Source organism: Triturus cristatus, chromosome 1_2 (assembly GCF_964204655.1).
Source record: "Triturus cristatus chromosome 1_2, aTriCri1.1, whole genome shotgun sequence".
NCBI lineage: Eukaryota > Metazoa > Chordata > Amphibia > Caudata > Salamandridae > Triturus > Triturus cristatus.
The window spans coordinates 729,158,494-729,171,498 of NC_140580.1; the positions used below are offsets into that span (position 1 = coordinate 729,158,494).

The 13,005-nt window shown below is 47.0% G+C and overlaps 1 protein-coding gene across 2 annotated transcripts in view; it reads left to right on the forward strand.

Annotated features, from left to right (window-relative positions):
* Positions 1-13,005, forward strand: part of VPS13D (vacuolar protein sorting 13 homolog D) — a 2,738,381-nt gene that overhangs the window by 437,308 nt on the left and 2,288,068 nt on the right. For both annotated transcript variants that reach the window (XM_085608633.1, XM_085608634.1), the window contains exon 21: positions 8,080-9,108. In XM_085608633.1, the coding sequence (XP_085464759.1) occupies positions 8,080-9,108 (1,029 nt within the window). The remainder of the gene's footprint in view (positions 1-8,079; positions 9,109-13,005) is intronic.

Genomic DNA, 13,005 nt, shown 5'->3' on the forward strand with positions numbered 1-13,005 from the left:
TGGCCGTATGGACTAACCTCCTGACAGAGGTGCTTCGGCCGGCATCTTCCTCTACGGAGCCGCTGCTGCCCTTTAATGATGCACTCTCGGACGTTCTTTTGGGCACCTGGTCCAGGCCCAACACAGGGGCTCCTGTGGATACAAACGGGGCCGGACAACATTGCCCGGCCCCGGGCGACCCCGTTTTCCTCTCCCAACACCCTACCCCTGAGAGCTTGGTTGTCCAAGCCTCTGCGTCACCGAGCGCGTTCCCTTCCGCACCACCGGACAGGGAATCCAAGAAACTGGAGCAGTTTGGGAAGAAGATTTTTTTTCCAGCCAGTTCAGGGCTGCGGTCTGTGAACACCGCATGTCTCTTGGGCCGTTACTCCCATCCTGTGTGGCCTCAGTGTCTGGTGGAGGCTTGGACAGTACTCTCCCAAGCTATTGCTGAGGGGAGAGACGCAGCCAAGTTCAGGATTCATTGTGGTCCTGACACAGTTGACTCGCTGGGCAGGGCGATTTTCATGACAGTGGCGCTACGCTGCCACGCCTGGCTGAGAACAACTGACTTTTCTGGGGATGTCCAGAACACATTGATGGACATGCCCTTTGATGGCTAACGCTTGTTTGGCGGTAAGGCGGATTGCACGTTGGAGCGTTTTAAGGACTCGCAGGCTATGGCCAAGTCCTTAGGCCTTTCGGCTACATGCACTCCTTCTGCTTCTGCTTTTCGCTCCTTTCGTGGTCAAGGAAGGGGTGCCCAAGCACGTTCGTTTCGTAGCCACAGGCCTGCGCAGCAACAGTCTCAGTGCAGCCGCGGATGTGGGACCCGCCAGTGGGTGGCAGGATTCGCCATCCACCAATGGCGCACCATCACATCGGACAGGTGGGTTCTGCAGATTGTCCGAAGGGGTTACTCCCTCCCCTTCGAGACAACCCCCCCCAACCATGCCACCACAGTATCACCGCATGTCGGGGGATCACTTGGCGCTTCTCCAGCAGGAAGTTACGGCCCTCTTGGCCAAGGGGGCCATCGAGCGCATTCCGATGCCAGAAGTAGGTTGTGGTTGTTACTCCCACTACTTCTTGAAGGACAAAGGTCTGCGTCCCATCTTGGACCTTCGGAACGTCAATCACTTCCTCCAGAAGAAGTTCAAGTTGCTCACACTTGCTCAGGTCTTGTCTGCCCGCGACCCGCAAGACTTGTTGGTAGCGTTGGACCTGCAGGACATGTATTTTCATATCCCCGTCCTGCCGGTCTACCGGCGTTATCTGCGATTCACGGTAGGGCAGTAGCATTTTCCATTCACCGCGCTCCCCTTTGGCCTTACCAGTGCCCTCGGTGTTCACCAAAGTGATGGCGGTGGTCGCAGCTCATCTGCGCTGATCAGGGGTTTCAGTCTTCACCTAGCTCGACGACTGGTTGTTGTGGTTGACTCCCACCTCCAGACTACGGCCGACCTCCTGCATTTGCTGGGGTTCTCCATCAACGTGCCGAAGTCACACCTGATTCCCTCTCAGAAGCTCCTCTTCATCGGAGCGGTCCTGGACATGGCGCAGTTTCGGGTTTATCCTCCCAAACAGCGAGTCTCGGATATTCGGGCTATGATTCCGATATTTCAGCCCTTGTCCTGGGTTTCGGTCAGGACGACCTTGAGGCTGCTGGGCCTCATGGCCTCCTGCATCCTGCTAACCAACCATGCCAGATGGCATATGCGGGCTCTGCAGTGGAGCCTGAAGTTCCACTGGGCACAGCATCAGGGGAACCTGTCCGACTACGTCCAGATCTAGGAGGGCACTGCACAACAATTGCAGTGGTGGCTCATGAATCCGCATTCGGTCAGCGGCAGATCCCTCTCCCTTCCCCAACCGGAGCACACAGTGGTGACGGATGCGCCCCTCCTGGGATGAGGTGGCCACATGGGAGAGGCGGAGATCAGAGGCCTCTGGTCTCCGGCGGAGTCCCGGCTCCATATCAATCTTCTGGAGCTTTGGGCAATCCTTCTTGCACTGAAAGCATTCCTTCCCTCTGTCAAGGGGAGGGTGGTGCAGGTGTTAACAGACAACACCACTGCCATGTGGTATTGCAACAAACAAGGCGGGGTGGGGTCATGGACCCTATGTCAGGAGGCTCTGCATCTCTGGACATGGCTGGAACGTCAAGGCATTTCATTGACGGTTCAACACCTGGCAGGTTCTTTGAACGCCAGGGCGGACGAACTCAGCCGCCGGTGCCTGATGGATCACGAATGGCATCTTCACTCGGAGGTGGCGCAAGGTCTCTTTTAACAGTGGGGAGAGCCTTGGTTAGATCTATTCGCCACCGAAGAGAACGCGCAGTGTCATCACTTCTGCGCGTTGGAGTTTCCAAGGCGGCACTAGCTCGGCGACGCTTTTCGTCACAAGTGGAGCTGCGGTCTATTGTACGCCTTTCCACCTATACCACTTCTACCCAGAGTGCCGAAGAAGAGCAGGCGCGACCGGGCCCAAGTCATTCTTGTGGCCCCGGACTGGGCTCGAAGAGTTTGGTATCCCGAGCTTCTCAGTATGAGCATAGATTCCCCGATCCGACTGCCTCTTCGGGAGGATCTTCGGTCGCAGCAACAGGGGACGGTCCTCCACCCGAACCTGTCCAGCCTCCACCTACATGGGTGGAGATTGAGCGGCGACAGTTGATTCCGTTTGACTTGTCTCCTGAAGTCTGTGATGTCATTCTGGCAGCCAGGCGTCCCTCCACTAAATCGGAATACGCCTGCAGGTGGAACAAATTTGTGGCATGGTGCACAGGCTGTGGATCCCCTGTCTGTCCCTCTTTCGGAGGTCCTTTTATTCCCTCTTTCTCTGGCCCGGAAGGGCTCTGCTCTGGGCACTATTAAGGGCTACCTTTCTGCAATCTCTGCCTTTCTCAGGCTCTCTGATCAGCCCTCTCTTTTCAAGTCCCCTGTTGTAAACAGATTTCTCAAAGGCATTACTCACCTTTTCCCTCCTATTCCTTTTGTGATGCCGCAGTGGGACTTGAATCTGGGTCTTACCTATTTGATGTGCGCTCCCTTTGAGCCGCTGCACAATTGTCTTCTTCGTTTATTGACTTGGAAGACCGCTTTCCTGGATGCAATCACCTCCGCTAGGCGTGTGAGTGAGCTCCAGGCTCTTTCCTGTAAACCTCCTTTTCTGTCGGTTCATCCGGACAAGGTTGTGCTTCGCACTCGTCCTTCTTTCTTGCCAAAGGTTGTTACTACCTTCCACATTGGGCAAACTATCACCTTGCTCACTTTCTTTCCGCCTCCGCACCCTTCCAGAGAGGAAGAAAGGCTCCTCCGTCTGGACCACAAACATGCGCTTTCATTTTATTTGAATCGCATACAACAGTTCCGGGTGGATGACCAGCTATTTGTTGGCTACGTGGGCTCCAAGAAAGGCCGGGCTGTACACAAGAGGACTATGTCCTGCTGGGTCGTCTTGTGTATCAAAGCCTGTTATTCTCTGGCTAAAAAGGAACTCCCGGTGGGGTTGCGCGCCCATTCTACCAGGGCGACAGCAGCTACTACTGCATTGGGACGTGGTGTCCACCTGCAAGACATCTGTCAGGCAGCCACGTGGGCCTCGCTGTACACTTTTACTAAGCATTATGGCCTTGACAGTCAAGTCCAGAGAGATGGCTTCTTTGGCCGTTCTGTTCTCCGTGACTTTTTGGTGTGATCTTGGTTCGCAGACCCACCATCGGGGTTGGTATTGCTGGGGTATCTATTCTAAGGTAAGGAATCTATCACTAACGTGTCTCTTTCAGATGCACAAGTTACTTACTTGTGTAACGATATATCTGTAAGTGATAGATTCCTTACCGCCCCATCCATCCTCCCCGTCTGCGAACTGATTTCTAGTGTTAAGATCATCCCATTCAGGGCCCTAGTTTCAATGCACCAGTGGTCAGTATCTTGCATGGCTCTGCGTTCCTGGCGTGGAAAGTCGTGTACAGAACTGACGTCAGCACCCGTGGGCGCGTCTAAGTAGCTCCAGCGACGTCATCTCGGCGACTATGACGCCAACGACGCACACGGAGCCGTACGGCGACACGTACCGACGTGCAGGGGTACTGCTGACAAAAACTTTCCGGATCCAGTCTGACACCTGGGGATAGTCTTAAGGTAAGGAATCTATCACTAACTAATGTCTCTTACAGATATATCGTTACATAAGTAAGTAACTTGTGCGTCAGGGCCTCCGGTTCTCCAACGTCACTGCAAGGACGAAGTCTCTCTTTCCTCTTCTCTTCAGGTGACTCAGGCGCCCAGAGAAACTACGCCTCCACCAGGGCTGCAGCCAGAGGCTATTATATTGCCTCCTCGAGTGGTCTCAGTACCAGCGGTACTGGATCCAGGATATCCAGCCTTTCCGGCTCTAGGTACAGATCCGTTGCATTTCCTTCCGAGCGGTGTGTCCAGGATATTTAGGCTATGATGCTGATGTTTCAGCCTTTATCTTGGATTTTGGTGAGAAACACTCTGGGGTTGTTGGGCCTCATGGCCTCCTGCATCCTGCTGTGTAACTCAGGTCTGTTGGCATATGCAGTCTCTGCACAGGGACCTTCAGTCCCATTTGGCACAGCATCAAGGGAATCTCTCTGACATGGTCCAGATCTCAGCGGGAACTGCGAAAGATCTGCATGCAGTGGTAACTGACGAACTGCGATTGGGTCGGTGACCGACCCCTCTCTTTTCCCCAACCAAAGTTGACCGTAGTGACAGATGCGTCACTTCTGGAATGGGGCGACTATCTGGGAGAGGTGCAAATAAGAGGACTCTAGTCTCCAGCTGCGTCCTGGCTCTACATTAACCTGGTAAATCGTCAGGCGATTTGCATGATGTTGAATGCCTTTCTTCTTTCGATCAAGGGAAGGCTGCTGCAGGTGTTCATTGACAACATTTCCATGTGGTACTGCAACAAATGGGGGGTGGGGGTGGGGGGGGGGGTGGACCCTTTGTCAAGAGGCTCTGCATCCCTGGACATGACTGGAGCCAGTGCATTTCCATGATGATTCAACATCTAGCGGGCTTTTTGAATGCCTGGGCGGACTACCTCAGCTGAAAATGCCTAGCAGGTCACAAATGGCGTCTCCATCTGGATGTGGTGCGAGGAATCTTTTAGCAGCGGTGAGCGCCTTGGTTAAATCTGTTCGCCACCACAGAGAACGGGAAATGTCTGCAGTTTTGCACGTTGGTGTTTCCAGTGTGACTCTTTCTCTGAGATGCTTTTTGTCTTAAGTGCAGCTCTGGTATTCCTGCACGCCTTTCTGTCAATACCGCTCCTACCCACAGTTCTCAAGAGGTTCAGGGGTGACAGGGACCAAGTTATTCTTGTTGCTTCGGATTGGCAATGGAAAGTTTGGTATCCCGAGCTGTTGAGCATGACCCATCAGGCCTCCGATAAGGCTGCCCCTTCGAAAGCATCTTCTGTCGCAGCAGCAGGGGAGGGTTCTGCGCCCGAACCTGCACATCCTTTACTTTCATGCGTGGATATTTAACGGAGACAGTTGACAACTATTGAACTTCCTCCTTAAGCCTGTGATGTCATTCTGGCAGCCAGGCATCCCTCCACCAAGTCAGTATACGCCTGCCGTTAGGTTAAATTTGAGACCTTGTGTTGATTCCCACAACATCAACTTACTTTCTGCCCCTTTATCCCAGGTTACTTCTATTTGCTCTCTCTTTAGCCCAGCAGAGCACTGCACTGGGCACAGTTAAAGATTATCTTTTAGCCATTTCAGCTTTTTTTGCGTTTGACGTATCAACCTTCGTTATTTAAGTTACCTGTTGTGGCTAAGTTTCTTAAAGGCTTACAGCACATGTTACTCTCCAGATCATTCATTAAGCCCCAGTGGGATATGAATCTGGTTCACATCTTCTTGATGGGTGCACCGTTTGAGCCTCTGCAATTAGTCTCTTGGCCATCAAAACTGACTTTCTAGTGGCCACAACACTGGTTAGAAGGGTCAGCAAATTATAGGCTCTCTTGGCACACCCTCCATGCGCTACCTTCTACTCAGACAAGATCCCTATGAAATTAGGGACTTTTTCTTGGGATGCCAGTTTCCATTAGAACCATATACATGGCAGCAGTTCTAAGTGAAGGATGTGTCGCAACACCTTCACTCCATTATTTTGCATTGTGTCCTTAGTCCCCTTGGTTTCATTCTTGTACTTTACTTTTTCTCCTTGCAGCTGGAGTTTCCTACTGGGATTTACGTCTGGAAATTGGCCTGGTACTTTTCTCCTTCCTGTTCCTTTAGAATGTGTTTGGTGCTTTGCTATGCGTTTTGTTTCTAATCTTCATCTTCAATCCAGATTTGTAAAATTTCTAAGGAGGTTTTTTCCTATGTGGGTTTTCCCACTTATTTGGGATACTCTTGAGAAGATACTTGGCACCGTTCAAGTATACTGTATTTAGTAGCCCTTTCTTTGCGCAGTCTAGAAGGAGAATCAACAGACCGTCCAAGTATCCAGTCCTTGACAGTAACGGGGACTTGCTTCTTTCTACAGGTTAAGGTCAGTGAAAGAATACAAAGACTTTTGTGTAGATCATACCTCTCTAATTTCTTATAATTTCTAACTACTTTATGTTAATCACCTGCTTTGTCTAAAACCTCTATGGGCAATGAGGTTGCTGTTATTGTTTATGAATATAATTGTTGGTCTCAGCAAGGAGAAGAACATGTTTCTAACTTTTTATCCTAGTTCTCCATCTTAGGTATCTTCATGAAATTTGTAAATAACGACTCACCGCCTGCCCTGTTTAATCAGGAATGAGGTGCGTGTAACATATTGACTGACATCTTATTTCTTGCCCAGCAAAGTGAACAGACTTTGTCACAGCACTCCGTTCTGAGGTGCTGCAGCATTGACAGGAACAGTGCCAATTTCTAATCACTGATTCTAGTGCGGTCATGCGCTCATTTCTAGCATGGTTTCGTTTTGCTAGATGAAAACTAAAAGGGATTTTTGTATCCAGTTAATGTTGTGTCAATATTTTTAGTTTTACAACCAAGAGAAAAGATGGGAAATGCTGGCTTTGGATTGGCAATGTAAAATGATTTGTTTTTAAAAGAGGAACTTGCCTTTGAAATGCCTGTTTGTGCGATTTTGCACATAGGTGTCAATATTCATTGTTTATTCATTCAATTGAGAATCCCGTGATGAGGAATTAGCATTACAAATAAGTAACTTTCCCTTGTTGTTTTCAGGTCTCTTTGATAACAGAATGTGTTCAACTATGGACGGTAGAATCTATTTTAGCGATGCAGTTGCATGTACAGTGGTACTCTGTTGAGGACATCACTTAATCAAGCACTCCTCTAATGGCACTTTCAATCACCCGAACACCAGGGAATCTTCATTGAGTTGCATGTGCATCAAAATATCCAAAAATGTAAAGCTTACTTTAAGTTGAGAGTAGCACATTCAGCTGGCTTTGTTTTGCTTTCTTTTTCTTGCAGTGTTTCTTTTTGTATTGCAAATCCAGTACTACGAATACCATTATACATATAAAAAGCCAGAGAGAATGTGCTGCTCACGCCTTACGTGGACAACTCGGAATTTCTCTGTGTTCCCTGCATCAGACATTCTATGCAATATCTCTTTGGCTAAAATGGCTAAAAGGCCTTGATTAGCACCTCCAAAAATCACATGCAATGTGAGTGCTTTGGCTCATCCAAGGATTCAAATAACAGCAAAACCCCATCAACGTACCATCTCCCATATTATTTCTTATAAGTGATCAGGCATTCTCATACTTACTAAGCATTCCCACATCTTACAGTAAGCCACTGCTACTAAACTTGAGGAATTTCACATGCAGCTACAGAAGTTTTTCGCTGATTCCCTTTTCATCTGTTTTCGAAGTCCAAACAATACACTTAATAAATGAACATGTTGAAGAGCGGTCCTCTCCAATACTGGTAGCATGTAAACATTGTATGCTATGCAATCTGTGAAAATTAAAACATGGATAATTTAGTTTTGAGTTAGAGATCAAAAGATGTTGTATCATAGCCCAGTTTATGTGTGATTACAATATTAATACTTTTTTTTTTTTACTCTTTAGGTGGTTCTTGCAAAACATGTGTATGAGCAACTTTTAGAAACACTTGATAACGTGATCTACAATGAAGATGTAAACAAGTTGCTCCAAAGTTCTGCCTCCCCTTCCGGTCCTAGATCACCTTTGTCTGTTCCCAGTGGATGCATTGATGGCATCAGTGAACAGAATGAGAAAGGGCTCTTTAGTCACTCCAGCTTCGCTTCTTCAAACAAGTATGTTTCAGTTCAGGAATCAACATCCTTCACACAGATCCAAGCATATTTTCACATTTCAGAACTTCAAGTTAAATTGAGTGGCGACCTAACACTAGGTGATCAGGATTTAGTGAGTCTAAAGTTTCAAGATTTTGATATTGAGTTCAATAAAGATCATCCTTACACACTAGCAATACAGATTGCTTTGCGATCTCTTCTAATGGAGGATCTTCTAGATAAAAAAACTGATTCTAAATATAAAAACCTCATGCTATCCAGAGGAGCACCCAAACCATCTAACCTAACTCCTAAAGAATACCTTTCTCAGTCTTGTCCTTCAGTTGCAAATGTGGAATATCCAGAGATGCCTCGTTCACTTCCTTCCCATATGGAAGAAGCCCAAAATGTATTTCAGTTATACCAAAGACCAACCTCTGCAACCAACAGAAGGCAAAAAGAAGAGGCTGATTCGGAGTATCCCTTTACCCCACCCCCTTCTCCCACCTCCAATAAGTCCACCAATTATGATGAAAAGAACCCCTTTGATGATTCTTTAGTTCATATCAATGTGTTCCTAGTGGATAAGAAGCACCCCGAGTTTATTACTCAGTATGGACAGATGAACCGCAGTGTGGATGTTGATTTTAACTGTCTAGATGTTTTAATAACATTGCAAACGTGGGTGGTTATTTTGGATTTTTTTGGAATTGGATCTACTGCTGACAACCATTCTCTGAAGATAAAAACTGAGGAGATACAGTTCCCAGCCAAGCAAGAAGCAAGTGTCATTGAAGGCTCTTCTACACAGGACAATATAAACAGCAAAATAGATATCAAGGTAAGAAAGGTATTTACTGTATGGTATTTGGAATGAGAATGATAGGTTTCCAACTTATCACACCTGCTGCAATAATATTGATACAGTTCTAAGATGAATATCATTACTTACATATTTAGTATATTCAAAATGTAATAAATTATTAAAGACTAGATTGTGGTGATGAATACCTCTAACAAAAAGGGGGTCCTTGTTTCTATGTGGTAAAGGGATTAAGGAAGGTTGGTATAGGTAGGAGTGTTCTTTAATAGGAAGTGATGCCCTCACATACCTATGCAGATGTCATGCTTCATCATTGCGATACCAAAGGGGATGATGGACGGAGCGCTTGAGCAAATCAATCACTCGCCCCCAGTCAACTGATCTGGGTTTAATCCATCATCATTCTTTAGCTCACTCCACCACCCCAGTTCAGACATGGCCATATGCAAATCAGTCTGACCCTGTGCCTGGTCAGTTGACTGGGGGTGAGTGTTTGATTTGCTCAAACGCTCCGTCCATCATCCCCTTTGGTATCGCTTTGTTCGCCCTAAGTTGGCAGGGTATGTCCAGACGTGGATCCCTTGCTCATTTTGCCACTGGATTTAAGATAGCCTGGCTGATGAGGGTTATGAACCCGAAACCGGACCCAGGATGCTTGTTTCCAATCCAGGGAAGACATGGCTTGGCAGTTCGGGCTGGACTGTTCCCATGAGGCACAGGGTCAGACTGATTTGCATATGGCCATGTCTGAACTGGGGTGGTGGAGTGAGCTAAAGAATGATGATGGATTAAACCCAGATCAGTTGACTGGGGCTGAGTGTTTGATTTGCTCAAACGCTCCGTCCATCATCCCCTTTGGTATCACTATGCTTCATCATTGGGCTTTTTGCTCCTCGTGGGTCCGGTGTTGCAATGGCCCACAATCCCCATGAGAGGGTTCTTTGTCTAAGTTCTTTTCAAATAAAACAGCCGTGATGATGTGTGAAAGTGTGTGAAGCTGATATGCGGATGTGCCAGTGGTCTAAAATTACAGAATGTGACTCCGGCATCCAGACTCCTTTTCTGCAAGCGTACTCGCTTCAGGGACTGCCACATTAAGTTTTTATCGCGATTGGAGCACTTGGACAAGCCACAGTATTTGGGATTTTGCAACAGTCCTATGATAAGGTTGGATTTACTAATCTCCCTCATAATTTGGATCACAGTCAATTTGGGATATATTGACCAGCCGGGTTGGAAGTATAACCGGCGGAGAGGACTTAAATATTAAGACCTAAAGAGCCATACAGTCCTGAAGAAGGCGTGGGGTCATTTCCAGTCGACGAAACACGTGCTGGCTGGGCATTGTCGAATTAAAAGAAAAAAGGAAAAGACAACAGAACTTTATTCCTCTTTTGTTTACACTTACTGTGTTGTGAAATTTCACTTGTAAATAGAGCATGTGCATAGGATAACAATTGTCACAATATCGGCCTGAGGGCTCAACGTATTGAGGGTCTAGGGTGTACTCCCTCACCTTTTTGCGGCGCATAGAATAATAGGATTTAATACTGACGCAAACCCTATAGGCGCCATTTCTCCTAGTGTATGACACTCCCTCCGGTGATGGTACTTAAGGTCTAAAATTACCTGAAGGGTATTCAGTGATAAATGTATTCAGGGGTCCCTTCGGTAGGGTTAAAAACAGTAAAAATATGGACAGTCGGCGCAAAGTTAAGAAGCGCGACTGTCTGGTATGTGATTTTTAACTACTATTTAGTTTTAATAGGTCAGCTTGATATGTTTCACGCCCTGGTGGTCCAGGAGGGATCTGCAACTTTTTTTCTGGACCAGATGTAGACAAGTACCCTAGCCTTAATCAGGGCGGGTGTCAAAGTGCAATCATATGTAACATTCCCTATTGATGAAGCATATGGTCAAAAAAGTACCTGATGTATGCTCACTCTATCTTGTTGCTTTATCCAACCTAGAGAGTAAGAGGAGAGAAAAAAAGAGAAAGACAACCACAGAACAGATTAGTGCAGTCGGCGGGGCCAGTCGAACCTGGCCACAACATATTGTAACATTGTAACATTGTGCAGTGTCATGCTGTAGTCTGTAGGCATCACATGCAGTTCTGCCAACATAGAGTGGCCAAGAGGGTGCTTACAGTAAGACTACGGGCCCATGATGATCCGGTCCGTCTCCTCCGGCACTCTACTCATCACAGTTTGGTGGTACAGGCTGCTTCGGCCTCCCGCGATGCCAACTCTCTTCCAAATGTCCCACATGACAGAGATTCTGGCAGACTAGACGCTTGTGGCAGGCATATTTTCTCCTCATTTCTGCACTTCTATCCATCAATACGTCTTGCATTCTCTGACGTTATTCCCCGTGCATTGTGGAAGTTATTGACACGTCTGCTGCCTTCGGTTCCGGATGACACCTGGTATGAACTTGCCCATATAATCCGAGATGGGCAACAAGCAACTAAATTAATAATTTACTGTGGTATGAATACCACTGATTCAGTGGGTCGGGCCATGGCCTCTTCTGTGGCGTTATGTCATGGCTACGCACCTCTGATTTTTCAGAGGCCTTCAAGCCACCTCGATTGATATGCCTTTTGATGGCGCCAGTCTGTTCGGCACACATGCCAACTCTGCTTTGCAGCAATTGCGAGATAGTCGAAGTGGAGCAAACTCTTAACTCTACTGTCTGCTTTCCTTGTTCTCCCGTATTAGGTTTGTATGTGGGAAATCCCTTTTTTATTCACATATGAGCCACTCCAGGGTAGAACCCATTGGCTTTTCTTTTCAAAATTCCCTTTCTATCCACAGGTGATACCCTGTGAGGTGTTCCTGCCTTCTGCAGGTACTTGTATTCTTCTTATACTGTGAATGACAGGTTATGGTTCTCGTTATCTGGGATGTATAATTTTTTGTTGCTCTATGTGCGCCTGTTCTAACAGGTTTCTATCTGAAGCTAGTTTTCCACCCATGTTCTTATTCTATAGAGGTTATTTTGCTTTCATTGTGTGGATGCACTGTTGCCTTGCTCCCTGTTCTATGGGAACCATCTTCTGTATTCCTTATAGGCATTTTGAGATCTGGTTCTGTCACTTAGTATACCTTATGGGGACTTCAGTTTATCTGCTTCTGAAAACATAGTGCTTGCGCATTTCCCCTTGCACCAGCGCAATATGCCGCCTCAACAAAAGGGTTATCTCTCATCACCATTTAATGTCGTCCTTCTTTCCATAGCGAAGGCAATGGAATGAGTTGCATGATCCTTGGCCTGGGTAGATTTTCTGCTCTGGTCTAAGACAGGGTTCCCACTTAGGACCTTTATTAGTGCGTTGGCATTTCTTATTGTCCTGCCACTGATCTTTCAGGTTCCTTGGTAGGTTATAGCTCAGTGGTGTATTGGGTATCAAGGGCCCGCTAATGCAATGGTTCATATCCCACCACTGCCGCAAGGTTACTTTGGTCCTGGGCCAACGACCTTGTTGCCTTTACTCTGCTTCCTCCAGGAGAGGATGTTATTACTTGTTGCTTTCTGGAATACCTTGTAACTTGTTATCCATAGTCATTATTTATTTGCCAATTCAGATCACAGCCACGGCATTTAGTTACCGTATTGGTTGTTCTTCATGTGCTGACATCTCATCCCCTTTTTTCGATCCTGTGTCTGATTTTCATCTTCAGTTTTCCTTCTGGAACATGTGCCCCTTTGACATTATGGTTCCATTTCTCAGAAGATTGGTTTCCAAGGGAGCTTGGGACTCCCTTAGCATACTATTCCCGAAGGTTCTTCTTCCTCCTCATAGGATGTGATAAAGTTTCTTACCCTCAAAGGCTCATTAAACCACTTCCACCTTATTTCTGCAGATTCCTTCTGCTTGAAGGAATTTTTTGTCTCTTCCTTTCTTCCTTT